Genomic DNA, 26,218 nt, shown 5'->3' with positions numbered 1-26,218 from the left:
ATAGAAATTGCGAATGTGTTTAAAACACCAGCGCGTCGTAATAAAAAAAAAAAAGGCGCAAACACTTTGTTGTTATTTCTTGCGCCGCTGTCCCCGTCCTTTATAGGTAAGCCCATTACAGAAAGATTAATGGTTGGAATTTTGAATTCAGGACAGGCCTTCTTGATACCGTAAGGCCTTTGCACCCCTCCGTGACGTCAAACGTCTCACCTAAACGTACGCGCTGAGTGACCGCGAGCGCTGCGTAGATTTTCAATCTGAATTAATCAATCAATGTATCTGCATCGCGGTCTGTGTACTGAAGTTGTAAAGCGCACGTAAGCTTAAAAAATAAAAATCTGCCGATTCTCCTATTTATCTGGTCTTCCATGACCTGATATATTATATATTAATATTTACGAATGGCATTGTCGAAAGTGTATCTTTAAAAATCTGATTATGAACAAACGATTTCATTTTCCACTGGGTGATCCCACGTCAGTTCATGCAATGATGGTCCGGGTCATAATTTTGATATTTTTGTAAAAAAATATATATGAAAGCCACGTTCTTGTGAGGAATATTCAGCTATGCGTATATGAACGCCGTAACAATTTTTTTCGCTGAGATATAAAATAGAGAAGCTCGAGGGGTGGAAATTGAGAAGATTTCACAACGCTACTTTGCACAGTCGTCATTTCCTCATCGAAGCTTTCACGTCACCATAAATTGTTTAATACGTTTTACAAAAGATGTACAACACATACACAAAAAAATTTTAAATATCAATAAAATATGTCTATGCAAACAAAAAAAATCAAACATGGCATAAAAACAGATCTAAGTGAATTAAAACTTGTTGTTGGCCTAGTTGGTTCATGATGCAGTATAGAGGTTTTTTGCGCGACACAGGGGATAATTACAAGCGAGTAGACACGGACAAGCGCAATTTAAGTGGCATATTCACAATTTATAAAGAAAACTGCCACAGCGCCGCACGTACAAAACGCAAATGCCGTTTGACAGAAAGAAACAGACTTCCCCTAAATGTTGCAATAACACAAGCCGAGGTTCTAACGGCAGCAGCTGTGCTTCGAGTGCCAAGATTGAAGAGAGGGGGCAACCCAAACCATGGAGAGCGTTTGCAATTTAATGGCGGCTGCCTCCCGCGCAGACTGGACGCAAGTACGCATGCGTCGCGCTTTCGCGCTGCGTGGAGGAAATTCGGCGGTAAGTGGAGACGCTTACAGACGATTGGCGCTTTTGTCATCTCATCGTGACTCGTATCGCAAACGCGGCCCTTAAATTACGTGACCTCAATCGAGCAGTTGGAAGCACTCTAACATCTAGGCACACGTGATGCTTTTTGTAAATATACCAGACGCAGCTGTGCTGCCTGGGCTGCCTGGGTGCGCAGCTACTTCCTCGGCTAGATCCAATGCCGCAGCTGTGTGTACAGCCATAGCCTCAGTCGTAGCCAGAGTTATAGCCAAAGTTGGATCCGAAGCCCGGCTTCTAGCGGCATCTTCGTTGGCAGGTGGTGGCATGTTAGAATTTGATAGCGTAAACTGTGGACGTTCATGCATGCTCTTGTAGCTCGACTTGTAGACTTTATATACTTGCAACCGAACTGAGCACCCTAAGATGAGCGGAAGACCTAAGCATGGGAATTAGGCGACATGTATATATGTGCGTGTGTGTGTGGAATACGCATCTCATAAGATATCGTTGCTTATGAGTTACCGCAGGATTATATGTCGCCGCTAGATGATGCAGCTCGTTCGAACAAGCTGAGGATCAAGGCGTGAAGGCGGAACTCTTTCTCAAGAATTATGGGTGAGTACGTATACATCTAGGTTGTAAATAGGTGAGTAGATTGTTTTTTTTTTTTTTTTTTTTTTTTTTTTTTTTTTTTGCTTTATGATGAGTGAAACGAATCCGTAATAAGAATGGTTGTTAGAAAAGAGCTGAAGGCTTTGATACACTCAAACACAGACAGCGATTGTATGCACCTTAAATTGGCACCAAGCGCCCTTAGGCGTCGTTTTCTTTCTTTTGACAGGAGAAATAAAATCGAGAAAGTGCTTGAGACGCTGAACATCTCCAAGTTTGCAGTTTACAATGGCAAAGTATGTTTGAAATGGTCCCTAATTAGCCGTATAATTTTTTTCACACTGGATTTCTCCACAAATGAAACACCAAACTTTCGCGGAACCATTTATGGTTTATGGCTTTAATAACTATTGCGATGTAGTGCAATACAATACGTGAGTCTCGGTATATGTTTCCCGTTTGTGGCGGGTGATGGTTGTTGGTATATAATGATGTTAACCTGCTATTTTCCCATAACCGGTAGTTCGTAACGGATCGAAATTGCTGTATGCCAAAGCTTCAACGTGATTAAGCAGAATGTTCTATTAATGTTCATCTGTTGTCGACAACACATCTAGTATTACGTAAGCGTTTATTTTTTAAATAAAATATTACGTGGTGCCTATTTAGTGTTTCCTCCTACACTTTAGAGAAATCCTTTATCAAAACATTTTGTAGAAGCCATGCGCTCTCAAATGTTTATTTAATGTTAATTAAAAAACGTAAACGTTATATTAAGGCCGAAACTAAGAGAACTTTTAATTGTGAGTCACGTACTTCCAAGTACGGCAAGTACGGTGCTTATTCTTATATTAAAAACATATAATTTTAATTTTTTTAAACAAGATATCGCTTTATACTCACAAGAACGTAATTGAACGGTTATATTCAAACATGTTGTGACCCCTAAACCTCTTCAAACGATTTGAGAGCTCTAATAAATAGAGCAATAGAACCCTTTGAAAATCATGGATGTTTGAACGCTCTCTCTATCTCTCTCTCACTCTCTCTATTTTTTCTATTTGTAAAATGACAGTTGTAAGTAACAGTTATTTTATTTCAAGTTTTTCTTCTTCTGGTGACAACTGTTTATTTATTTATTTATTTATTTATTTACCCTCAAGGCCCCGAAGGGTATTACAGGGGGGAGTGGGGGGGGGGGGGGGGGGGGGGGATTAGGTGACAAGGGTACAGTTGTTGATACATAAAATATAATACAGTAATTAATGCACGCTTGCTCAGACACTTCAAAAAAATTTACACAATGTTATTTGAAAATTCAAAAGTATTCTCAAAATGTTTGCTCAGAAATCCGTAGCAGTTTAGTATAGGGCAGTGTTGGAACTAACGCGTTCAAGTAATGACGTTACTAATAACGCGTTAGTTTTTTTTTACTAACGTACCAACGTACTCGTTAGAATCCCGAATTACTAACAGGTAAAATAATGTCGTTATTATTTTATGGAATCTCCGATCAAATTACGTTACCCGTTACTCAATACTTTCGTTTGAAAATGACCGCATGATTGTTTAAAAACAAAATACTTTTGATTCTGTACACTACGTAAAAGGGGCAAAGTAACCCCAACAAAGCTCTTCATAAGCGGCGTCATTTCAGACTCCTTCGCTAATTGCAGCGCGGAATTACCCTAAGCGTTCTTAGTGCAATTTTTGTATAGACCGACACGCTGTTTACAAACAAGCCGGCGTTTTCCCACACCAGGTGTGGGCACTGCGCCTGCGCAGAAATTAAATTCGAGTGAACTGAAGCTTCTGCGCATGTGCAGTGTCGTCGACAGCGCAACCGCAGCTGCACCGTCGCCATACCCTGAGCATCCGCCTCGCTGGAAAGCGACATATCCGTTCAGAAGGCAATTCAGCCTGCCGCCACTTGAAGCATTTTGCCTCAGCGTCCCTAGCTACTCCAGCTGGTCACATATTCTCTACAAAACAAATAAATTCTCGTTCAGTCAGCAACAGGGAGGATAAACTCTAAGTTTGAAGGCGTTGACGTTTCCACGGTTTGAACCAAAATAAGAAAAAAGTGTGTCAGGGGTGGCCTGGTGCTGACGTGTCGTTAATTGGAATTGCGACGTTGGTTTGGGATGGAATAAAATCGCGTTAATTTTAGCGGATTAACTTTGATTACACGAAGAGGTCTATTTTGCGTCCGTAACGGTGCGTGCATCCAGTCGTTCTTTTCATAAAGGTTTCTTCTTTCCAGGCAGGTGCAATGAGCAAGGTTCAGTTCTCCGAATCGCGCTCGCAAAGCTTCACGTCACGTGTTCGAGGATATACATTAAACATCGTGCCGACAGTGAATCGTTTATTAATCTGAGTAATGCAATATGAATTTCTTTGTAAGCATTTCTCACGTTATTGAAATGTTATTATTTTGTATTGTTTTGAATTGTTTATTTATATTGCTCGCTGGCTCGTGCTTTTTGTGTGAGTTTCCAACGTATAAATATGATCTGTACCCCACTCCTCTGGGGTGCAAAATACAAATAAAAAAATTAATAAATAATTCGTCTGTAAAAGTGTATTGTTGCTGAAGTTTATAGAGGCGGGTTATTGTAAACAGCCTTCATGTACGCCATATACTAACAGTGAGTCGCAAAGTAACGACAAACTAACGTAAAAATAACTTCCATTAGTCATGGCAAGTACGACTCGCGTATTTCGTTACATTTAAAAACTGGTAACGGAGCTCTGTAACGCGTTAGCTTTTTTTTTTTTTCAAAACTAACAAGTAACACTATTTCGTTACTTATTTTCGGTAACGGGCACAACACTTGTAAAGGGTGGGGCAAAATGCGATATTTTGAGTATAGCACCATCTATCTGTATTTGAATCTTATAATGCAACTAATTCGATGTTTTGCCGACATGGACCCGAACTTGACCGCTTTGCCTTATATAAAAACTCTGCTACAACTAATGTAAATACACAAACACACCAAGAAAAAATAAAGCTTAGTTTTTGTTTTTGGGTGTACGAGCCGTCAAAATGCCATTCAATTTTGCACTTACGTTTTTCTGGAGGCGTGCAGCTGAGTTTTTTTATGAGATGTCTGTATTTTGTGCTTTCTGCATCGCACGTGCCGACAAAACAAAATATTCAGTATTCGGTATAGGCCTCCTGCGCTTAAGTTTTGAGTGTATCGTGGCGCCCTCCGATGTCGGGCGATAGAATGACTGAGTAGTACAAGTCCCGCGGCCCCGCACAATAACGAACCTGTTCGGGCGGGTCTTTAACTCTGCACGCAGCTGTTTTATGCGCGTTCGGGTGGTCACGACTCAGAATGTGTCACCCTCAGTCGTCATCGCACAACGTTACCCCGTGAACCCGAATTCGCCCCAAGCTAGTAATTTCTCTTACGTCCAAGCATGTCGAAACCGGGAGCAAGCAGCGCGGCCTTAATGCGTTCGAAACGTCGCCGTCGACGGCACTGTTACGTCGCCAACTGTCAAGAACAGGAAAAACCCCGGAGTAAACTTCTTCAGATTCCCATCGAAACCGTACGAAGTCGAGCGGAGGGTACGATACTAGCCGCCCAGCGCACTCAGTAAGCGAGACTTATTTTTCTCGGACCCCAGGTTGTTTTGCTAAGCATGGCCACTCGATCAAACGGCCGTGGCATGCAAACGCGTGTCGTGCAAATTTTACGAACAGGAACACGCTATACTGTCTGACCAGTGGAGCGATACGATTGAACTACATCTTTTGCAGAACTGCAGCTTGGGTGAGTTGTTTGAACATGTTGCTGACTTCACAGCGCACAAATATCACACGCACACTGTAATCTGAATAAACACACAACATACACACCGAGCAGTGTGCATGTAGTGTGTTTGTTCAAATTCTAGTGTGTGTGTGTGTAATATTTGTGCGCTGAAAAGTCGAAAATCCTTTTGCAACATGAGATCAGCAGTAAAAGGGCCGCGTCCAACAAGAGCTTTCCTTTGAAAAGACAAGTGTCCGCGCGCACCAACAGAGGACAAGGAGCACGTGCAGAATGCAGATCTTATGTTGCGTCAAGCTTACAGCTCAAATGCGTAAGAAAAGCTGCAATATCTCGAGAAGCGGCGTGGAGTATAGGAACTGCTCGGCCGACAGACGGCCGGTCGCCGCTCAATCGCTTGCGTCTGCTTTCGTGCATTTTTGAGGTTGGTCGTCAGCTGATGGTGTTGGCTGTACGCAGCTAGGGACTGCAGTTTGACAGCTTTTGCTTACAAGGCGCGTTAACGTATCTCGTAATGCTCGCCTCAAGCTCGACATTGCAGGAAGATCGCTGTTTTTGCGAGTGACAGCGCGCCTACACCTAATTTGCGGCTTCTTGTATGGCGTAGACGCAGCTTGCAGTAGCATGCATCACCGAGTTTCTTCGCTCTGCGAAGTTTTGAGGAACGAAAGAAGCTTTCCACATTAGAAATCGGCTCCATTCCGTGCCGTAAAACAATTGCAAGGGGGGAATTCATATCGCCGGCTAACGTTTTCACGTGGGACAAATTCGAATGCGCAAGTTTGTACTACCCAATACCGACAAACAAATCGAAGGGTGCGCTACAAGCCTGTTTTTCTTACGGGAACTCTAGTTTTTCCGCAGCGCCTCCTGGCCAAAACAGGAGGTGCATAAAAAAAACTTCCGAGGCAGCAAAAAAAAAAAAAAAGATTACAAGCGTCTATAAAGAAGCCATCGCGATATCATTTATTCAGAAACGCAGCTGTTGAAGCACAGATGCCATTTCTGCTTCATGTCTTTGTTCGCTAGCATCAGCAGGAGAATTCAAAACACAGCTGCTCTCGAGATCGACTCGATGCACAAGCTTCACAGGCGTTTCATTTCTTCTGGTTTCCTTACCTTTATATATATTTTTTGTCGAAATTTACGTTATCTTATTTGGGGCTATCCAGGCATTCCTCATGGTTTACTTTAAATTAAAATACCTAAAACGCGCATCACTTCTGGTAGACTTTCAGGTTCCAATTGTAGCTCTTCTCAACTTGTGCACTCTCCGGCACACTGTTAACAAAAATACAACACCGATTTTTTTTTTATGCGACAGCTTTAATTGTTTAGTGAAGCGGAGCCGGCGACGTCTGTAACCGCGTATAAATGAGACATAAAAAAACCCTAACCGCGAAAAACGCAAATTGGCTGCGACGCGTCATATCATATATGCTTTGCCACGGAAGCAGGTGCCACTAGGTGCCGCGCAGCTCGCGGTCAAAGCAAGCGGGCCTCAGAAACTAAAAAAAAGAAAACACAAGCAAAAGCACAGCAACACAATGCTTCGTCACGGAAGCCGTCGTGAAGCCGGCAAGCTTCGTTGCGCCTGCGCAGTGGGGGAGAGTGATGTCACCGCCGCAGCGCCATGTGCTATAAAAAGACATGGCGCGCTGCTTGAAGGAATGCGCCACGTGTATAGGCAAAATCCACCATCGTTGTCAGGTATCGGAATACACGGCGGAGCGGGTCTGAGCTGTGTACCGCCGCACTCCCTGCCGGCGCTGCGGCCGCTTCTGCTCCTCTCGGCGCCGTTAATGCTTTCGCACTCACAATTCATAAGAAGTGCTTAGGCGTCCTCGGAATTTTTTTTTCTCGAAAACCTATCGTCAGGCACTAAATTATTCCTTTTAGGTTAGTGCACTAAGTGACCATTTTCAATCACCATGGTAATTTTCATGAAAGCTTTTAAATTTCAGCATAAACACAGGAAAAACAGGCGGTTGTTTGTTCGTGCGAACAATGTCGCGCATTGTAGATTGCCGTTTTTCTAACCATGATGCCAAAAAATTGCTCTTTATTCTACGAGCAAAATATGAAGAAAGAATATGGGTCTTCATGTTATATTTATTTATAAATTTTAAAATACGAGCGACTTTTGCATGTTTCTTACAAACATATAACTCAACCTCGTGAAGGAAAAATTGTCACAGGAGGAGCAATACAAATCTCCTTGACCGTGTGCAGTCATTCATTTCCTACAGGTTGTAAATCTTGAGAAACGAAATATCTTTACATTTATATTTTGAATTATTTAACCATATAAAGGGATTTCACGTAAGATTGAATCAAGAAGATGAGAGTCCGTTAACAAATATTTTATATTAATACTGAGGAAGCCTTGGCTTAGGTAAAAATCAAAGCTTTCATTCATTCATTTCTCAGACGCTTTATGTACATTCGAAAAAGCGACTGCTAAAATATTGGAATTCTATTGACCTAGAGATCTCTGTTAATTTCTAAGAGATGCACATCATCTTAGGACACGTACGTAAATTGAATAATTTCAACGGCTCTACCAAATATACCGTCTGATGTTTCGATATGGGTAGGCTAAATCACGGAAGCACTTGATCGCATTATATGTTTAATGCAATTATTGACGCCCTAATTATCGGCACGGTAATTTCGTAAAGCGGGTTATACTATTTAAACTGTTCAAATACAGTGAGCTAGCATTAAAACAGAATACTACTTTTAGCAGTATACCCGAGTATGGTGCTTCAACATCCGTAGAGGCGACGACTTTAATACCGGCTAAGACTTTCATAGGCGCTAAGACCATCATATGGTATAAGCCCTTCATATCGGTCTAATACAATCATAGAAGCTAAGACTTCCGTATGAAAGTCCTAGCTAGGACTTTCATACGGGCTAAAAGTCACGTAGGGCTTTAGGTTTCTACTTAGGTTGGGAATTTCATGAGAGCTGATTTTGGTTGGTGCCAACACTTTTATATGGGCAGAGATTTTCACGGGGCCTAAGACTTTTATATCATCGATGGTTTTCACAGAGGCTAATACTTTGATATGAGCTAAAACATTCACACTGCTTTAGTCTTTCATACGGGCTGACTTTTATAAGGGCAAAGACTCACGTAGATGCTTAGATATGTCTTGAGCGGCTAAGACTTTTATAGTGGCTAACACTTTCTAGAGACTAAGACTTTCTAGGGGCATACGTGCTGAGACGTTTTCTAGGGCAAAGCATTCCATAGGGACTGACATGTGTAGTCTAAGGAAATCATACCGGTTTATTATTACCCTAACTTGATGCAGATGATCAGGTCAGTTTATATCATCAGAGCATATCACTTGAAACATGTCTTGTTTTTATAGGAGCCACCCGAAGACAGCTAAGAAAGGCCGTCAACAAAATTAGGAGTAAGGTGGTGAACGACACGTACGAAGCGGTCCCGAGATACGGAACTAGTGACAGTTCATCGGACCCCGAAGAAACACCTCAAAAAGTCTTAAGATTGAAGAAAGGAGTTGGCCTCTTCAGCAGCATCACATTACTGCTTGGAAGTATTATAGGTACGGTATCTTCAACTACTCCCTGCATGTTGTATTCACTTTTGTTATAGTAGGATTCCTCGGTGTAATAGTTGTGCAAATTTTCAGTAAAAAAAGAATTGCAGTGACGTTCGAAGTCTTATAACGCATGAAATGCAGCATTTAAGGAGCAATGGTTTAAATCTGTTTAGACGGCCTTATGCAGTCGATTCGGGAAGTTAAGAATCTATAATTTATCACAATTTAGTGGGAAAACTGATTTGGTGAATACGTCACGTTGACATCTATTTCCCCACCAAATTTAGCGGGGAAACTGAATTCGTTGATAAGTCCACGACGTCAAGTCACGTGACATCAATGTTCCTCCTAAATGTAGCGGGGAGACTGATCTGGTGCACATGTCACATGACAACAATTTTCCATCTGAATCTATCAAGGAAGACGAATTTATGTTTAGGTCCCGTGACGTAAATTTGCCCCGATAAATTTAGCGGGAAGTACACGGACAGGATTTGGGGATAAAGGGAGGGGGAAGGGCGGTTCGTTGAAAAGCATTTTGGGCCTTTAAAAATATGCATAAAAGTAATAAGATTATCTAACACAATTCCATTAGGAGAACTAATAGACAGCTTTTCTTGTGAAAGGTGAATTATCACTTGATAGGGTTGATGAGAAAGGGCATGCTCGTGATGGCCGCAACGTAGGAGGGACGGGGGAGAGAGGGGAAAGGGACGGCGAAGGAAGCCTAGACTCCCCCCTCCCTTTTCAATCTTTCCTACGGTACGACAAGAACGAGCAAGCAATTTTTCGCGGAAGGTTCCCTATACAAAGCCATCGCTTTAAAGGGATGCTTCGTATGATCCGCAATATTCGTAAATGACAATCACACGTTTGTATTTTGAGCCCTGATGGCTGTACTTTTCGTTTTAAATGGCCCGCTCTGGCAAGCGCCCGGAAGGCAACCCGTAGAGAGCTCACTCCCGCTTGAAGGTGTCTATAAAAGTTTTATTTGAGGATCCCGCACCGACGAGTGTGTCGTTTGTCGAGAACTGAAAACAGCAAAGTCGAGATGGTCCTATTTCCGGGGCGAGTCGATCAATGATTCAGCGATTCGAAATCGATGCATGAGCATATGTTTCAACTTTCAGCAACATAAATTTAAGGTTTCTTTCTTGCTGAATTACGTACTAAGTTTGAAAATAAAAAGAATCTAGTCGTGTTGCGACGGTCAATATAGGTCCACGGCTCCGATGGAACTCATGGCTCCGGTGGTTCACGGCTCCGACGGAATATAGGTTCATGGCTCCGATGAAACCGATGGAACTAAATTATCGAAAATTTCAAGCCACACCCGCCGGCGGAAATGAGCCTTCAACTAAGTGTTGCAAATGATAAGGATAAAATCGAGTCAGTGTCACCACTTCAAGATATCAATATTCAGATAAATTCAGTTAAAAAACTTTACAAGCTGAAACAAAAAATTATCACGAGAAAGCTTGCACGCACCTTGCGAGCGTACCCCGCGTTCATCGACGGTACTGCCTTAAAGGGGCGATGCAACGAGTTTTCCACTTTGCGCAAATACCGCTTAGAACGGATCCCTGACGTTAATGACCTATGAAACACGCGTTCGTTTTTCACCCCACGCAATAGAAGTTCCAGAAAAAAATTTAAGAAAAACGAGCACCGTTCACCCTCTCAACTCGAAGCCAGAACAAGCGGCCACGTGATCTGGAGCCGATTATATGCCGCCAGTGTTGATCATAGCCACGCGCTGGGTTGGCAAAGCACAGGACACCCGCTGAGTTCCAGACATTGTTATGGTTCGGGTATCGTCGTCATTGCAGCGATTGGACACGGGCCACTACCCGAATGCTCCCCGAGCTATCAATTATCACGAGCCCATATCGAGTGCCCACGCAATGCTTGGGTCCAATCTATGAGCCGCATTCAAATATTCTCACTGGGCGGTACTTTGGAAGTTTAAAACAAAGAAGAAAGTGCGAACGAAGTTCGGGCGATGCATACACCCAACATCGGCGAAGCCTCTCATCCGGGACTCCCAGTCTTTCTAACGCACCAGCAAGAAGGAAAGCGCCAGTAGCCCTTTCCCTCTTCTCTCTCGCCCTTTTTCAATAAAACGGTCTATAGTTCTAGGCGAGACAGTCATCGTAACTACCTGTCAAGGTTCCTAAACGGGCATTACAAAGGCTTTAGCGACATCCACCAGGCTCCCTTTGATAATCGTTTAATTTGGTTTAAAATTTCTTTCCTTGCCTTTTTTTTACAAGAGATTGGTGTGTCCGATGTGATACTGGTCCCTTGAGCACGTATACAGACCAAGAAATAAGCACCGAAAGTTTTTTGACTCGTAAAAAAAAGATTATCTTATGCTATAACATTGGGAAAAAGACAATCTTTGTGCGGGAGCCGTTGTCACGTGGAAGGGCCAACGTGCTACGTTTACTGTCTACAGCGCAGAGAGGTTACTTAAAATGTATGGTTGTCGTTGGAACGTTGAATAAGTGTTTCTTTGCCGCATACACTGGTACCTTTGAAAACGCATTATACTGCATCTTACAACAAAACAAATACTTCATACTATTGCTAGATCAAGCAAAAAATATCTGCTTGATGACTTACCATTTGCAGTCGTCCTGTATTATTTTTACTGTGTTCTTTTTTTTTTTCACTGGAGTGTATTAATTAAGCTGCAATAGAACTTTCCGTCGTTATGTGTAATAATTGTAGCTACACAGAAGCTGCCCAAAGAAATAAAATAGCGGCCTTTTAAGACTGCTTAAACGTGTTTAGTGCTGATTTATGCCTCAAATAATGAATCTCGCCCGTCCAGTACAAATATTCACCTGAGATACACTTTCTCTGTTGTTTTTTTTAATCTGTGCTGCAGAAACTGTTTTACTGAAAGTAAGGATAATCACAAGCTTAATAAAAGTCGGATTATTTGGTTAGAAGCTAGAAGAAAGGTGTACTAAATTTGTAAGAACGGTAAAAAAAATACAGGCGAGCTGGTGAATGATATCCATAGTAACCCTGAGACGTAGGAAAAAAAAACGGACAGTACAACGAAGTCTCTCTGTTAGAGACTTCATTGTACTGTCCGGTTGTTTTTTGTTTTTTTTTTTCCTACGTCTTAGGACTAAGTTTGTACTTGTACGAAAAAAGAAAAATTACACATCAGGAAAAGATACATCATGAATATGCTTTCAACCTCCGATGTCTATACTCACTAGGCGTTTATTGCACTTAGTAATTTGTGGTAGGGTTAACGCGCCTACTTAAACTGGCATCTAAAATTTTACTTTTGTGAAAGTATACCAATATTATACCAAAAGTAACATGGAAATGTGCTTTAACTGTAGTTGAGGACGCGGTTGTCCTTTCACGGATTTGAAGCGAACCACTGTGAATAGCTGGCGACACGCATCTAAATTCGCTCCAAAATGCATGTTATAAACAATATTGCATCTTAAACTGCTAGAGACGCGTGTCATCACCAGTGCAACACATCACATGGCATTCGACCTGCATCTCATTTCTTCAGCGAAGGGTGCTTATAGTTTCTCGTATCACGGCCGAAAGCGCATATAACACATCAGGATTACGCCGGTCAACCAGCCTCAATTCAGATTCTCTTCGCTAGAGTGTGTCTCGCCTCTTTCTTCTTCATTTAATATTTTGTCACAAAAGCATCTAAAATACCCTTTACTATAACGTACTCAGCGAATTTTGTCTAGTCTCGACCATTCTCGCAAATTACGTGGAATTTCATTGTTCACAGTTGCTTAGGAAACGTCTGCATTACCATTGACCATAAAAAACTGGAACGCACTATACCAGACCACATTGTTTCCATAAATAGCAGTAACAGTTTGCAGCTGCCACTACCCTCTTCCTCTCTAACCCCCTATATAGATTTCAGTTCTAGCGTTTGTGAAGGTGTGTTGATTGGTATTTGGTATATAAGTATGCTTACCCCTTGTAACCTTTTGGTACTTCAAGAAAAGGAAATTATGATGATGATGATGATGGTGGTGGTGGTGGTGGTGGGGGCTGTGGTGGTGGTGTGGTGATGGATTAAGTGGAACGGTACAAAAATTAGAACGTCCAATACCAGAGCATTTCTTTTCGTCTCTAAACTAGCAGTTGAAAATGGCGCTCTGCATGATTTCCTGGAGTAGGCCTGACATATTCGTTGTTTTTGCTTTTTTTGTTTTGTTTGAACACAGGTACTGGGATATTTGTGTCGCCGGGAACAGTGCTGAAAAATGCAGGTTCCGTAGAAATTGCTTTGTTGGTGTGGACGGCCGCTGGATTAAACAGCCTTATTGGTAAGCAATTCCATTCGGTCAAATCGAAGCGTGAATTTCTGGGATATTACTTATGACTCGAAGATTTTAGAAGAAAAAAAAATAGAGAAAAAATGAAATACGTTTACAAATCTTTAAGCGTTATCAAAAACTCTGTATAGCCTTTTGACAGCTTTTAAATGCGGTAGCATTTCTTTGGGGGGCGGGGGAGGGGGGGGGGGAGAGAGAGAGAGAGAGACTTGGTGTTTGTCGGTCACATATGCGCATGCCAATGCGCGGGACAGTGTTATACACATGCCGTCCCTTATCGCGTGCATGTGCTGGCCCCGGGATGAGGGACTCACTGCATGTGTTGCAGTCTCCACAACGCCTCGCAAAAGCAATAAGCGAGCGGAAGTCGGCTTATTGCTTTTGCCCTTTGAGCCTGTCCAAAGACTCGCAGGTCATTGAGTTGACTCCGATGATTCGTTGTGTTGGCCGTGGTCCACCATAAGGTAAAACGAAGCATGTAGTCATCCTTTATTTTATCGAAAACCAGTTTCCTGTCACCTCTCGTTATATTTACATTGGCAAAACAAGTGTCTAATATTCTAAAAGAAAAGGAAACATTTGATATTTTTCTTTGTCAATACAAGATCACTGTCGAAATTCTTGACGTATAAACGAAGATAACTTAATACCCTCTTTACACGCAGGAGCTTTCTGTTTCGTGGAACTGGGGGCACTGCTACCGGCATCTGGTGGCGACTACGCGTACTTTTCGGCAGCCGGGAAAGCGTTGGGGACGTACGGCGACTTTCCGGCGTTTCTTTACGCCTGGAGTTGCATGGCCATGTTAGATCCCACGTCAATCTCTGTCGAAGGCCTGACGTTCTCCGCATACGTTCTAAGCCTACTGTATCCGGAATGCACGCCACCTAACGGAGCAACTGCCTTGATCGCCTTGCTGTACATCAGTGAGAATATTTGTTCGTTTGTTTGTTTGTTTGTTTGTTTGTTTGTTTGTTTGTTTGTTTGTTTTAATTGGACGCAAGGTCTCCAGGGGAAAAGGCAAAAGGTGGATTATCTCTGCCTGACTAGCTCGCTGGCTTTGGCCGCAGCAAGTAGTGCCTCTCTCTCTATGCTCATTGTTACTGGGAGGTAGCTGGCGTTCTACAGGTCTCGAGAACGAACAACGCAACGCCGTCATGAATGGGTGAATATATAAATCTAAATTCATTTGAATCGGGCGGCGGCGTGCGCCACCTATCTATGGGTAATGGCAGCATGAGAAACGCAGGGCGCGTCGAGTGGGAAGCATTGCATTATCGCTATGTGGCCAACGAGATCGCGGAGTTACCAATAGAATGAATAACAATCAATCAATAAGCAAAGAAATGTGAACATAAGAAGTCACGCCAGCTGCATTTCTTAGGATGTCAGCGACTATCATTATTCTGCGAATTGTTTCACGCTTAGTTTCATGTGCTTGTGTCTTACATGGTCTCCTTTTCAGTCGCAGCAAATGCAGCAAACTCGTTTTCTGTTTCCATTTCGGCAAGAGTTCAAGACATTTTTTCTGGACTAAAATGTACCTTGTTACTGGTTATAATCATGACCGGCATATTATACTCATTTAAAGGTAAGGCCTATCTTGATTGCAAAGAATTTGTTAGTGGCATTTAACATTATGCACAGCTAACATGTAGTTCAACGGTAAATAGTTCTCGGATCAACAGAATGGCAGGCATAACATTCACAAACGAAGAATGCACTTCACCATGCGTAGAAATGCGCTATCGAAGGCATAGAGGTTGAAGCATAACTCAGCTAATGGCAAGCATCGTGGGAGCTGTAGTTTTTCTGCACGCGCAAGTATCGAGCTGGAGGTCGGCGCGAGCAAAGCACGAGACGACACGAGCTGCCTCGTTCACGGGCGCCTACCTCTTTTGAACTACAGTTATGGCGGCGTCACGCATGCGTAGAATGCTTAGTGAGATCGGTCTATTGACCGATGTTTTATAAAACATCCCGTATACTCTGTTTCACTTTGTGTTGTACCGCAGGAAATGCTAAATGCGCGAGCCCCTTGCTATAGGGCACATCTCGGCGGCACAAGCTATCGTGCACCAAAAGCAGCTGCCAACGCTATGAGCTCGCGCTTCAAGCCTTCCCTGCGGTACAACATAAGGTGCAACTGAGTGTAGTCGGAGACGTGGCTCGAGGATTTTCTTGGTAGAAAAAAGACAGCAGGTAAAAAGGTAGGGGAAAATAGTTACAAGTAATTTTAGTACCTCCAAAAGTAATCAGGCTACTCCTGTGTTTACTTTTTTAATGAATGTATTCCAGACTTGTACCGTACGCATTATAAGTAATCGAATTACTTGTAATCGATTACTTTTTGGAGTAATTTTGTAATCAGTTGATTACTTTTATTAGGAAGTAAACACAAGAGTAATCTTATTACTTTTTGAAGTAATAAAATTACTTGTAACCGTTACAATTTGTCCACAGGACCCCCCCCCCCCCCCTTTCCCCCGGCACACGCTTTTTTTATGAACTGACAAAAATAAAATTTGCTTCTTTTTTTTTTCGAACGGAAAAAAAGAAAGTTTTTTTTGCGGAGCTGTAGGAAACGAGGTCAATCTCTTTCTATGTACAGTTTCTGTAAAATGTCGGTTTTTTTTTTTTTTTTTCGTTTTTTTTTAGCTGGGACTGGGAGTGGGGAAGCCCCAGGGAAGCCACAGTGCGTGACAAAGGCCATTCAGGGCGAAGTTTGAGAAAGCAGAATGTAGCTTTGTGAGTCCTTCGTTCAAACTAGCCCCCTCACGCACACACACACACAAATAAAATAAATAAAAAAATCCTGCTTAGGGTACCTATACTCGCAGCCCGTAGGAGAACCAGAACCGAAGAATGCCTAAAACGGATGCAAAATTTAACAAAGGCAGTTGAAATATTTTTTAATTTCCCCCACGTGGTCTTTGTGACAAGCAATGTTTCGAGTTGAGAAGTGGTCGGGGCGATCTCTTCCGCTAATGGATACTACACATGATCCGTTTCAAATCCTGGAGCTGCTGCTCTTATGCGAGCTCATCCACATGCGAATAATAAAATGAGCGACGCAAACTTTGAGCGACAACCCTTGCTCAAGCTTAACAAGATCTAGAACCCCCTCCGCTGCCCCCCCCCCCCCCCACACACACACACACACACTGGCGAACGCCCAAATCATTAAACGTCTTCAAACGAATTCTATGCTTGTGTCCGCATTGTGAAGGTGCAAGGACCACGAAGAGGGAGCCAGTTTTCCTTCTTCAATACTTGTGCAAATGTGAAATATACGTTGGAAGTAGTTCATTGTAATGAGCGCTAAAGATGTGTCTTCACACAATAAAGTAATCGGAAAAGTAACGATCACTTCTTTAAGTAATGTCCAATTACTTTTGCCGTTAAGTAATCAAGTGATCTAATCGAATACCTTTTATCCAAGAGTAATAGTAATTGTAATCGATTACACTGTCACGCTGTTTACGACCAAGCAAGCGTTCGCCCCAGGGAATGTGTGGGTGCTCCACGTGGGCTGAACACCAGATTCGCGTGAGGTGAAGCTTCTACGCATGCGCCGTGCCGACAACAGCGCCACCGCATCGTCACTTCCAGTATGGGAGAAAACATTGTTTTGCCGTCGCCGCGCCAGTAGAAGACATTCAAAATATAAGCGTAACCGTCACACATTCTCGTTTTGCCTCCGCTCTACTTTTTATTGTTTACAGGTTGAAACGTTTTATTATTTTTTCGTCACCCATACCGGATATGCCTATTATGTGACTGGGGACGAGAGTTCACGAAACAGATCTATAGGCTTCAATGAAACGTTTGTTGTCACGCACAAATATTATGTGCTTTTGCATTTTCTCATTTACCACCCACACTTCATTTGAGATCTGGTTGAAATATTTCATCGAAACCTTTAGAAAGCTCAAGACATCAGTGAGAGAAAAAGCATTTAACCGCCGCCTCGTTGTGTCGTAATAAAGGTTTCTTGACATATAGCTAAATATAAAAGTCATGTAAATATAAAAATTACCAGCGAAGCTGTTTAGCGCACGACACAGACCTGACACAGGATTTTCAACAAAGGTAGGAACTATCGCCGCCCCGAGGAGCCGGAAAAAACCAGACACGCGCAACGGGACCGCCACCCGGCGGAAAGTAGACACGCGCGAGGGGACTGCTACCCCGGGAGAGCGGAAGGAAACTAGGCACGCAAGCGCTTGGAACGACAACAAAGAGAGGGTGGTGCGAGCATAGACATGGCCGATGTTTGAGAAACCTTTATTATCTACCTGAGAGTCTACTGATCGTGAAAACGGTGCCTATTGATACCTAATCTACTGAAAGTGCATGTCAAAGTGATGAGACGTACAAACTTTTGCATAGAATGAAGCGATTTTGCATTAAAAATTCGGGCCCTGAGTTTTTGTTGGCGCACACGAAAAATCCACAGAACCATAGTCATAAACAGCTTCGCTGTAAAAAGAGAAAGTTGATGCCCTTCGACTGTCCATTCGGTTAATGTTCTTTGTTTCTATCCCACAAGTGAATCACATCAAAGATCCATCATACTCAAGTGACAACATTTCACCGGGCGATGTTGCAGCAGCCTTTTATGGTGCTGCCTACACATACTCAGGATGGTAAGTTAATTTGCTACTTTGTCTCATTAATATCACGCAATATATATTACCAAAGCTGGACGAGATTTTTCACGCTGGTGAGGTTCTAATTCAGAAAACAATGCCACTAATGTTTTATTGTCTTAAAATTTGAATATTTTTATTGTCTCTTTATAAATTGACCGAAAATTTATTCTTATACAAAAATATTAACTTTACGTGCCAAACCTACGACGGGCATCTGGCACATACCAGCGGAGGACTGAGGATTAATTGACGTGCAACCGAAAGCTCGGGTCACACGGCGCCTTCTCCGCAATAAGCCTCCGTCATATTGCGGGCACCTCGGTCGGGATTCGAACCCGCCACCTGGGGATCCGTAGGACGGCGATGTCGCCTCGGAGGCACCGAGGCGGCTGCTTTCCCCGCAACATCGCTGCGTACTGCCTAGAACTATACGATGATGCTGCGTATTCTTGGCAGTAGTCCACCGTACAGGGAGACGAAAATAAGGAACTGCAGAGTAGTAGCGATACTCCCTTCAGAAACTTAGTTTCTGAGGTTTTATATCCTTGTAGGAGCATATCCTACAGTTATCCCCCTTACAACTTCCCTTGTCTGAAAACATAGCTGTCTTAGATGCCCCCCCCCCCCCCCCAATCGTAAGCACTCTTCTTACAAGATACCCCAGCAGGTTGTTATATTGATGACTTGGAAGATGTATAGAATGTCCGCGGTTGGACGTTGTTAGGCGATATGCTCAGCTAGGCGATATGCTCCCTCTAGGCGCCATTTGCCATAAAACATCGCGAGGGTGTCAGTGCATATTTTTGTAGGGGATGTCAAAAGAACATCGGCGATTTAAGTGCGCCGCAAATGTCCGCGAACTGAAAAGTGTAAAATTTGCAATTCAATTTTGTATCGCAGGAGGGCTGTCAACAACATCGCAGAAGAGGTGAAGAATCCGGCGAGGAACATTCCCCTAGCTGTCTTTTCCAGTGTCGTGATCACAACAGCCGCCTACTTGCTCACAAACCTAGCCTTCTTCATAGTCATGGACGCCGACACCATCGTCGCATCCGACGCCATCGCAGTCACGTTCATCAGGTCAACCTGGGGTCCTTCCCTGAGCGTCCTGGTACCACTAATCATATCCTTGAGCCTCTTCGGATCTACCTGCGCAGAGATATTCGTCTCAGCCAGGATCACATTCGCTGCGGCCAGGCAAGGACACCTCGCGTCATTCCTGTCCTACATCCACGTCAACACCGCTGTTCCGCTGGCCTCCATCATAACGCGCTGTGTGCTCTCCCTGTTGTACACAATGACTGGTTCTGTGACGTTTCTCATTGAAGCCTCCGTGTTGTTCGAAACGACCTGGGACATCGCGAGCGTGGTGGCGTTGCTCATACTGAGACGGTCCATGTCGAAGACAGCAAGAACGATTCGAGTTCCCACCGTCCTTGTCTTCTTACGTCTTGTCATTTGCATTGCGATGGCAACTGTTCCGCTGTCCCAAGTGTATCGCTACCGGTACCACTACATCGCAGTGTTTGTCACTTGTCTTTCTGGTATAATCTATTACGTCGCATTCGTGAGGTTCAAAATGAGACTTCCAGGTGGTGACGCTGCTTCGGTGATCATGCAGAAGTGTCTCAACTCAGCTGCGTGCGTCAACGAGCTCGATCTCATTCTAAGACACAGATCGGAGAGCGAGGCTACTCTTATGAAGGGCTAAGTATCGAGTGAAACACTGCCTGTTTTATATTCAGTACTTGCTTCGTGGGTCTTGCCAAAAAACAAAACGAATAGGGCGCTTGATGAGCCAAAGTCGTGTTGCTTGTCAATATTATCAAACCGCAAGGGAAACTTGATGCTTTTCTTCACCATTGATATTATGTTCACCTCAATAAATATTTGTATATGCATTAAAAGGCCTCTGACACGCCAAACAAAAATTATGCTAGGCGTTGAAATGGCATGTCAGGACATTACAAAAAAATTGTTTCACTATAGAGGTGTATAGTTTTTTTTTAATAAAAAATAGAAATACGAGGCCAAATTCAAAGTTCCTGCCAGTGCACTGTGACGTAACAGTGTACCGCAAGGTGTCGGGGCTGTCAGAAGGGAGGCATCGCCGGAAGGCACGTGAGTTGTATCCCTCCTCGTGCTTACCGCGAGCGCGTGCAATATTTTTTTTTAATATTTTTGTTATTCTTCGCACCTCCACCAGTGATATCCAAAAAGACAAGGTTTCTTTTATTTGCTTTTCATCGCTTAATGTTTCTGTAAAGGTAAAAAAGAAGAGTCAGTGAATTGACGTGATCAACTACAATGCCTAGAGGGTGCTGTGTGAGGGACTGTCCCGGTATTTCAACAACTGAAGAAGAGATCACACTGCATGCATTTCCGAGAGACGGTAGGCATCTTCATCCTGGAGAGTATACGATGATTCGACGACCTCGGTGTCCGAAGTTTCAGCAATGCAATTGGACGTGTCGTACGCAAGCAATCCTAATTTCTGCGAGCGTTCTAAAAAATTTTTTTTCAAAACTTTATAGCTTTTTGTGTGCCCAGTATAGCTCTGTATCATCGGACTGACGGCATGTACTCGTACACTGGGTTGTACTCGCAACGCTTTCATCATTGACCTCCATCACGTCGATCCACTGACTCTTCGTCCTCAACTTTTACAGCACCCAAACTAACCAACGGTGCAGCGATAAAGAGCTAGTGGAGCTGAAACTTCGTTTTCTACAATCGCTCGTACAAGGAGCAAAAATAATAAAAAAAAAAGTCGTAGGCACGGTCACGGAGAGCACGAGGAGTGAAACTCACGTGACTTCCTGCGAACCCACTTTTAGTGACGTATGTCGATGCCTCCCTTCTGACCGCCCCGACACCTTGCGGTACACTGTTACGTCACAGTGCACTGGCGGGAACTTTGAATTGGGCCTCCTATTTCTATTTTTATATAAAAAACTACGACCCTCTATAGTGAAACAATTTTTTGTAATCTCCTGACATGCCATTTCAACGCCTAATTTTTTTCGACGTGTCAGGGGCTTTTTAAGAACAGTATAAGCGCTTATTAAACGTAAAAGTTCTGCAGATACTGTGTATAATACTGCCATATTAAATTTAATTAATTATATGACGTCAGTGTATGTATTTTTAAGTTAGCTCATTGTTCAGTTATTGAATGTATATTAATAAATGATGTGTAAATTAAGTTAATTGTACTTATATAAAATTTTTATGTAATAACCATAATTATTGAAATAAAATTAGTCACATCTTGAACATCAGAGGTTATAAAAAAAAAAATGGACAACACACACTCAGGTCTACTTTTTTTTCCTAGTCTGGGGTGTCCAGACGTTGAAAGTTCACTAGCTCGCTTGCATCTTTTCCATTACTCATAATATAAACTCAGTCTCCGCATTATAAGATGTCACGTCTTCGACACTTGTTGCACGTGTCTTTTCAGTCTACACGCACCGACGGAAGAGCCATGATACATTTGATTGTTCTCTCGTTACACTTTCTGCGTTACTGACGGTCACTTTCCCATTAGTTCAGCTTGATATATCACTTCAGAAGTTTTGCCGTCTTTATTGCAAAAGCGAAGGGCCTGAGGGCATTCAGACCCGACTTATCTTTTTCTCTTCGCTTCTACCGTCAATATTTATAAACAAAATAGAGGAAAATTGTAATAAGGTGGTGAACTGGGCCAGTTGGTTGACGTTATTCATGATGGAGGAAACGGCTCAGAAAACACGGAATACGAAGAAGAACCTACACGGCATGACAATGCTGTACTCCAAGTAAAGAACTTTAATAAAGGAAACAAAGACAGAAAAGACATACACAGTATCTTGAAAGATTGCACACAAACAAAGGACCACTTTCGCCAACCGTAAAGCGTGGCGATAAACCACCCGTTCACTATGTGTGACTCATTTTTTTCCCGCAGGAAGGATATCTCTTTTGCTGACAGCGCCAATGAGGGCTCATTAATACATGAATGACCATGACACGAAATGTGGAAGGTCCCTCTCGTCACCCTATCCTTGTGCGCGCCCAGAACGGTGACCCTGCCAAAGTCAGGCCAACATTTGCACCCTCTGCAATGAAGTGGAAAAAGTTCCCCAACCGTTTATTGACACGCTTCACGGTTGGCGAGAGTGGTTCTTTGTTTGTGTGCAATATTTTAAGGTACAGTGTATGCATTTTCTGTCTTTATTTCCTTTATTAAAATTCTTCAGTTGTGAGTACAGCATTGTCATGCCGTATTCCTATTCCTAGTCCGTGTTTCCTGAGCTGTTTTTCCCATCCTGTATAAAAAAATATTTTTTTTTACAATTCTAAGAACGGGCTTACTCCGGAAAGCTAAAACCAAGATTTTCATTAGGCACACTTGGTCTTGGCTGATATGTTAATCAAGGCTGTATAAATGACCATTATCTTTTCTTCGAAAATATCTAATAACAGCATTATTCCCAGTAAAAACATCGATCGCTGTGAACAAAACACTACTAAACATACTCTATGGAGGCTTACAATTGCGCAAGAATGACATGAATTTAAAGAGTTTTCAGTTTTATTGTAATCCGTTGTATTTTCCGGCAAAAAAAAAAAAAATCTGCAGACATCAGTCTTTTTTACACAAATTTTGTCTTGCAGTTAAATATATTCGGTTTTTTTCTACTTTAATAATTTTTTATTTAAATATTTATTGACTTATCTATTTACCTGATAATTTTTTTATTATTTACTTATTTATTGAGATATTTATTCATGGCTTGACTTATTTATTAGCTCGATACCATAGCACCGCGACACAAACCAGTTGAGCGCTACTCAAGGGAGCGGATGTGCGCGCCGTGGAAATTTTCGAGGATGGTATTTTCTACTATACACGAACTCAACTCCCCTACGTCACGCCGCGGTGGTGGCGCGTCGGGCGCACTTCCGGTCTGGGGTGGTGGGCAGAAGTCGCCGTGCGAGACATGCATTCCTGTGTTCTTTTGGAAGAAACCAGACAAAAAACCTGCCTTCTCGTCAAAATGCTGCGACGGGGGCTGTACCAAGAGTCTGGTAAGGTTTGAAGATTAGTTTTCACGTGTTTCTGCCCCCTCCGTTCGTCCGAGAACGTGGCTAGTAGCCGTGAAAAGGGCAAACCAGACGCTGTCGAACTACGATTGCCTGTGCAGGCAACACTTTGTGGTCACTAAATGCATTTGCTTTGTTCCAACATGAACGAGAGAAAACCGGCAAGTTGTCAGGACCACCCACGGGTTCAGTGCGTCTTCAAATATCCGCGGCCGCCTGATCGTTCGAACTTTCGTCTGTTCTTTCAAACTTGTCTGCTTTTTGTCGTCTGCTTGTTCAAACAAAAGCGGCCCGTAGACCAAACTTTGACCCGGTGATTGGAATAAGAAGTAATTGCAGGCTTCAAAAACTTAAAGGGATTGTCCGGTCGAAACCGGGAGTACTTAAGTTCTTGCGCTCGTTACGTCGAGGGAGCCTTCATATAGACAAACGTCATTTTTATTTTGATATATGATCTCCCGTTATTAATTAAACCTTTCATGATCCTGTGTACGAAACTGCACCCCGAATTTCGCCAGTGTCAATGGCTGACATCCGTAGGTGCTGCGTGACGTCACAAAACGCAAAGGTTTGTCGGATGGTCGGGATAACAAGCGTTGGTCGATATATGTCTTGTATTTTGTTTCGAATTATATAGTCTCCTAGGCAGTACCCTACTGAAATACGGTTCTTTTAATGCAGTTCCCAAGCACGTGAAAAAAAAGTCACGCCTTTTAGCAAGATATTACTCGCAGACAGCCATAAGCTTCGAGCAAACGTATGCCGTTTCGCGCAAACACAACTGCGACGGACGCCGATCGAACTAGGGGCGATTGCAAAGCAAAGGATGCAGATTTCGCCTCTGAAGCGGCACTTAGGTACACGAAGCGGCATCTGGGTACACATTTCGGCGAATCCACTGGATCGGTGATGAGGCTGCGGGTCATTCCCTCAGAGGCGACGTCCGCGGGTCGAAGGCAAACGGCGAACCGTTCAAATGCATGTCGTCACTTGACTTGGACGAGTTTGGTGAATCGTAGCTACGCTTCATTTTCACACGCGGGTCAAACAGATATCGGGCTGCACGCGTGCTGAATACAACTTCTGGTATCATTTCGAGATGGCCAAGCTGTTGGTTTCGGTTTCGCTGCATAATCAAGGTCTGTTCGATTCGGCCAGGAAGTTCTGAACTATAGTCGGTTAGAAGTCAAGAAGGTAGCGGCAAATGCCCCTCAAAGGGAATCTTTGCATTTCGACGACAGGTTCGCGGCATCAGGATCATTTTGCGTCGGGGGAGTCACTGGAGGCAGCGCACGGTCGGTGTACCGGTCACCTCGAAGACGAAGGCCCGACGATAGCGTCTTGGCCAAGACAATTATCGACCGTAACTTTGGCGTCAAGTTGAAGCTAGAATCGGCAAAAAAAAAAAAAGCCGATTCTCGCTGTTTTTTTCAGGCCCGTTAGTGGGCGTCCACAGATACCAGCGGACAAAGCATGCAGTATTATGCTCAGCTACGGCAACATGCAAGTGCCAACGCACTAAATCCCAGACCTTTGCGATGTATCGGAGTCGTCAATATGCATCCAAGAGCAACTGAAGGCGGAGACCATCAAGGAGGCAAAACCTTTCCCGTGTCTCTAAGTAAGAATATCAACACTCTGGATCCCCGCATAGCATCAAAATGAAACAATTTACGTGAGCCAATATTTCAACACTCACCACAGGGAGCCAAATCTACGCGAGCAGGTGCCTAAAACGCTTTTAGAATATCATAATCAAGCAAATTCCTACCCTCGGTTATGATCTCAATTCCGCGTCGACCGCGGGTACGTTATTATCATAAACGAAAGGAAATGCAACCTCCGTCTCGGCGTTATTGTCAAACATCGCAGACATTTGAGCAATCGCTGCGAAAAATGGCACCGCGAGCAGAGACGGACGAGGAGTTCTGCTATCGCCGTCTGCTCTTGTCGTCTGCTTCTGCACGGACGCTGAACCGAGTTCGGAGCCGGTGCAAGTTGGTTGGTTAATACGTTTATTGAATATCTGCCTTCTGGCTGGAGGGCCTCAAGATTTTGAGGAACTGGGTCTGAACTCGTTCAGAACTGGGATGAATCGAACGCGCAAGTGCAGCGGTCGTGCAACTTCCGGTTGAATCGAATGCACCAGTCCCTGCGCTGCCGAACTAGTTCAGCCAGTTCAGGCGAATCGAACAGACCTAAATTGACTGATCCGATTTGGGCGAGGAGTGGGTGGACGTAGTTTAATATCGTTGGCACAGCATCACACCTCAGCTTACAAGCCTTCTGTCCGCTGAGAGCTCAGCTCGTAGCTTTCTTCTGTGAGATGATTGCTGCATAAGCGGGATCTCGATCTGGACGGGAACCCAGTCCCTACGCACGACGGCGATCCACTTTGCTCGTCACTGCACGTCTCGTGGAAAAGTGTGGAACGTCATGTCTTGGCTCGCATGTGCTGCCCGGTGGTTGTGGCACCCAACCGCGCAACAAAAATCTCACCCAACCACGAAACAAGTCGCGCACAACAACAAAAACGAAGCACGCTGAGGCGTTCACTCGCAGGCAAACAACGAGACAAAAATGCTCGCTTTGTGTTTTGTGACGTAAGAGCTTCAATGTTGCCAACGAAAGCAGCGTTTACGCCAGAATGCGATTGGAGCAGTATAAATTCAATTACTCACGCAGAGCGGCATATAAAATTCGGATATTGCACGTACGATGCTTTTCGAGGCAATAACAATGATATTCAATTGTTTTCTCGAATACAAAATTTGACCGAACAATCCCTTTAAGTATAGGCTCGGTGTAAACAGTAGATACAAAATGTTGACCATTGGTACCGCTGGCCGTCACCGACTTGTTACGCTTGGTCTGTTTTCGCTTCTGATTTTCGGTATCGACGTCGATTATCGCCGCTACCTGCTACACTTTTGCAGCACGAGCGACGTTGCGACCGA

At 43.5% G+C, this 26,218-nt stretch overlaps 1 protein-coding gene across 2 annotated transcripts; it reads left to right on the top strand.

Annotated features, from left to right (window-relative positions):
• The first annotated feature begins 1,568 nt into the window (after positions 1-1,568).
• On the top strand, positions 1,569-20,125 carry LOC115330532 (b(0,+)-type amino acid transporter 1). 2 transcript variants are annotated; one of them, XM_040206820.2, is made up of 7 exons: positions 1,569-1,815; positions 8,981-9,178; positions 13,408-13,509; positions 14,184-14,444; positions 14,984-15,109; positions 18,071-18,167; positions 19,074-20,125. In XM_040206820.2, the coding sequence occupies exons 1-7, from the start codon at positions 1,812-1,814 to the stop codon at positions 19,882-19,884; spliced, it is 1,599 nt and encodes a 532-aa protein (XP_040062754.1). In that variant the 5' UTR covers positions 1,569-1,811; the 3' UTR covers positions 19,885-20,125. The 2 variants fall into 2 exon arrangements, with proteins under 2 accessions (XP_040062754.1, XP_040062755.1); XM_040206821.3 differs by lacking the exon at positions 8,981-9,178.
• The last annotated feature ends 6,093 nt before the right edge of the window (positions 20,126-26,218 follow it).

Source organism: Ixodes scapularis, unplaced genomic scaffold, assembly GCF_016920785.2.
Source record: "Ixodes scapularis isolate PalLabHiFi unplaced genomic scaffold, ASM1692078v2 PGA_scaffold4__175_contigs__length_147842914, whole genome shotgun sequence".
NCBI classification, from domain to species: domain Eukaryota; kingdom Metazoa; phylum Arthropoda; class Arachnida; order Ixodida; family Ixodidae; genus Ixodes; species Ixodes scapularis.
The sequence above is the reverse complement of the archived record's forward strand: the minus strand, read 5'-3'. Positions and strand labels throughout refer to the sequence as shown.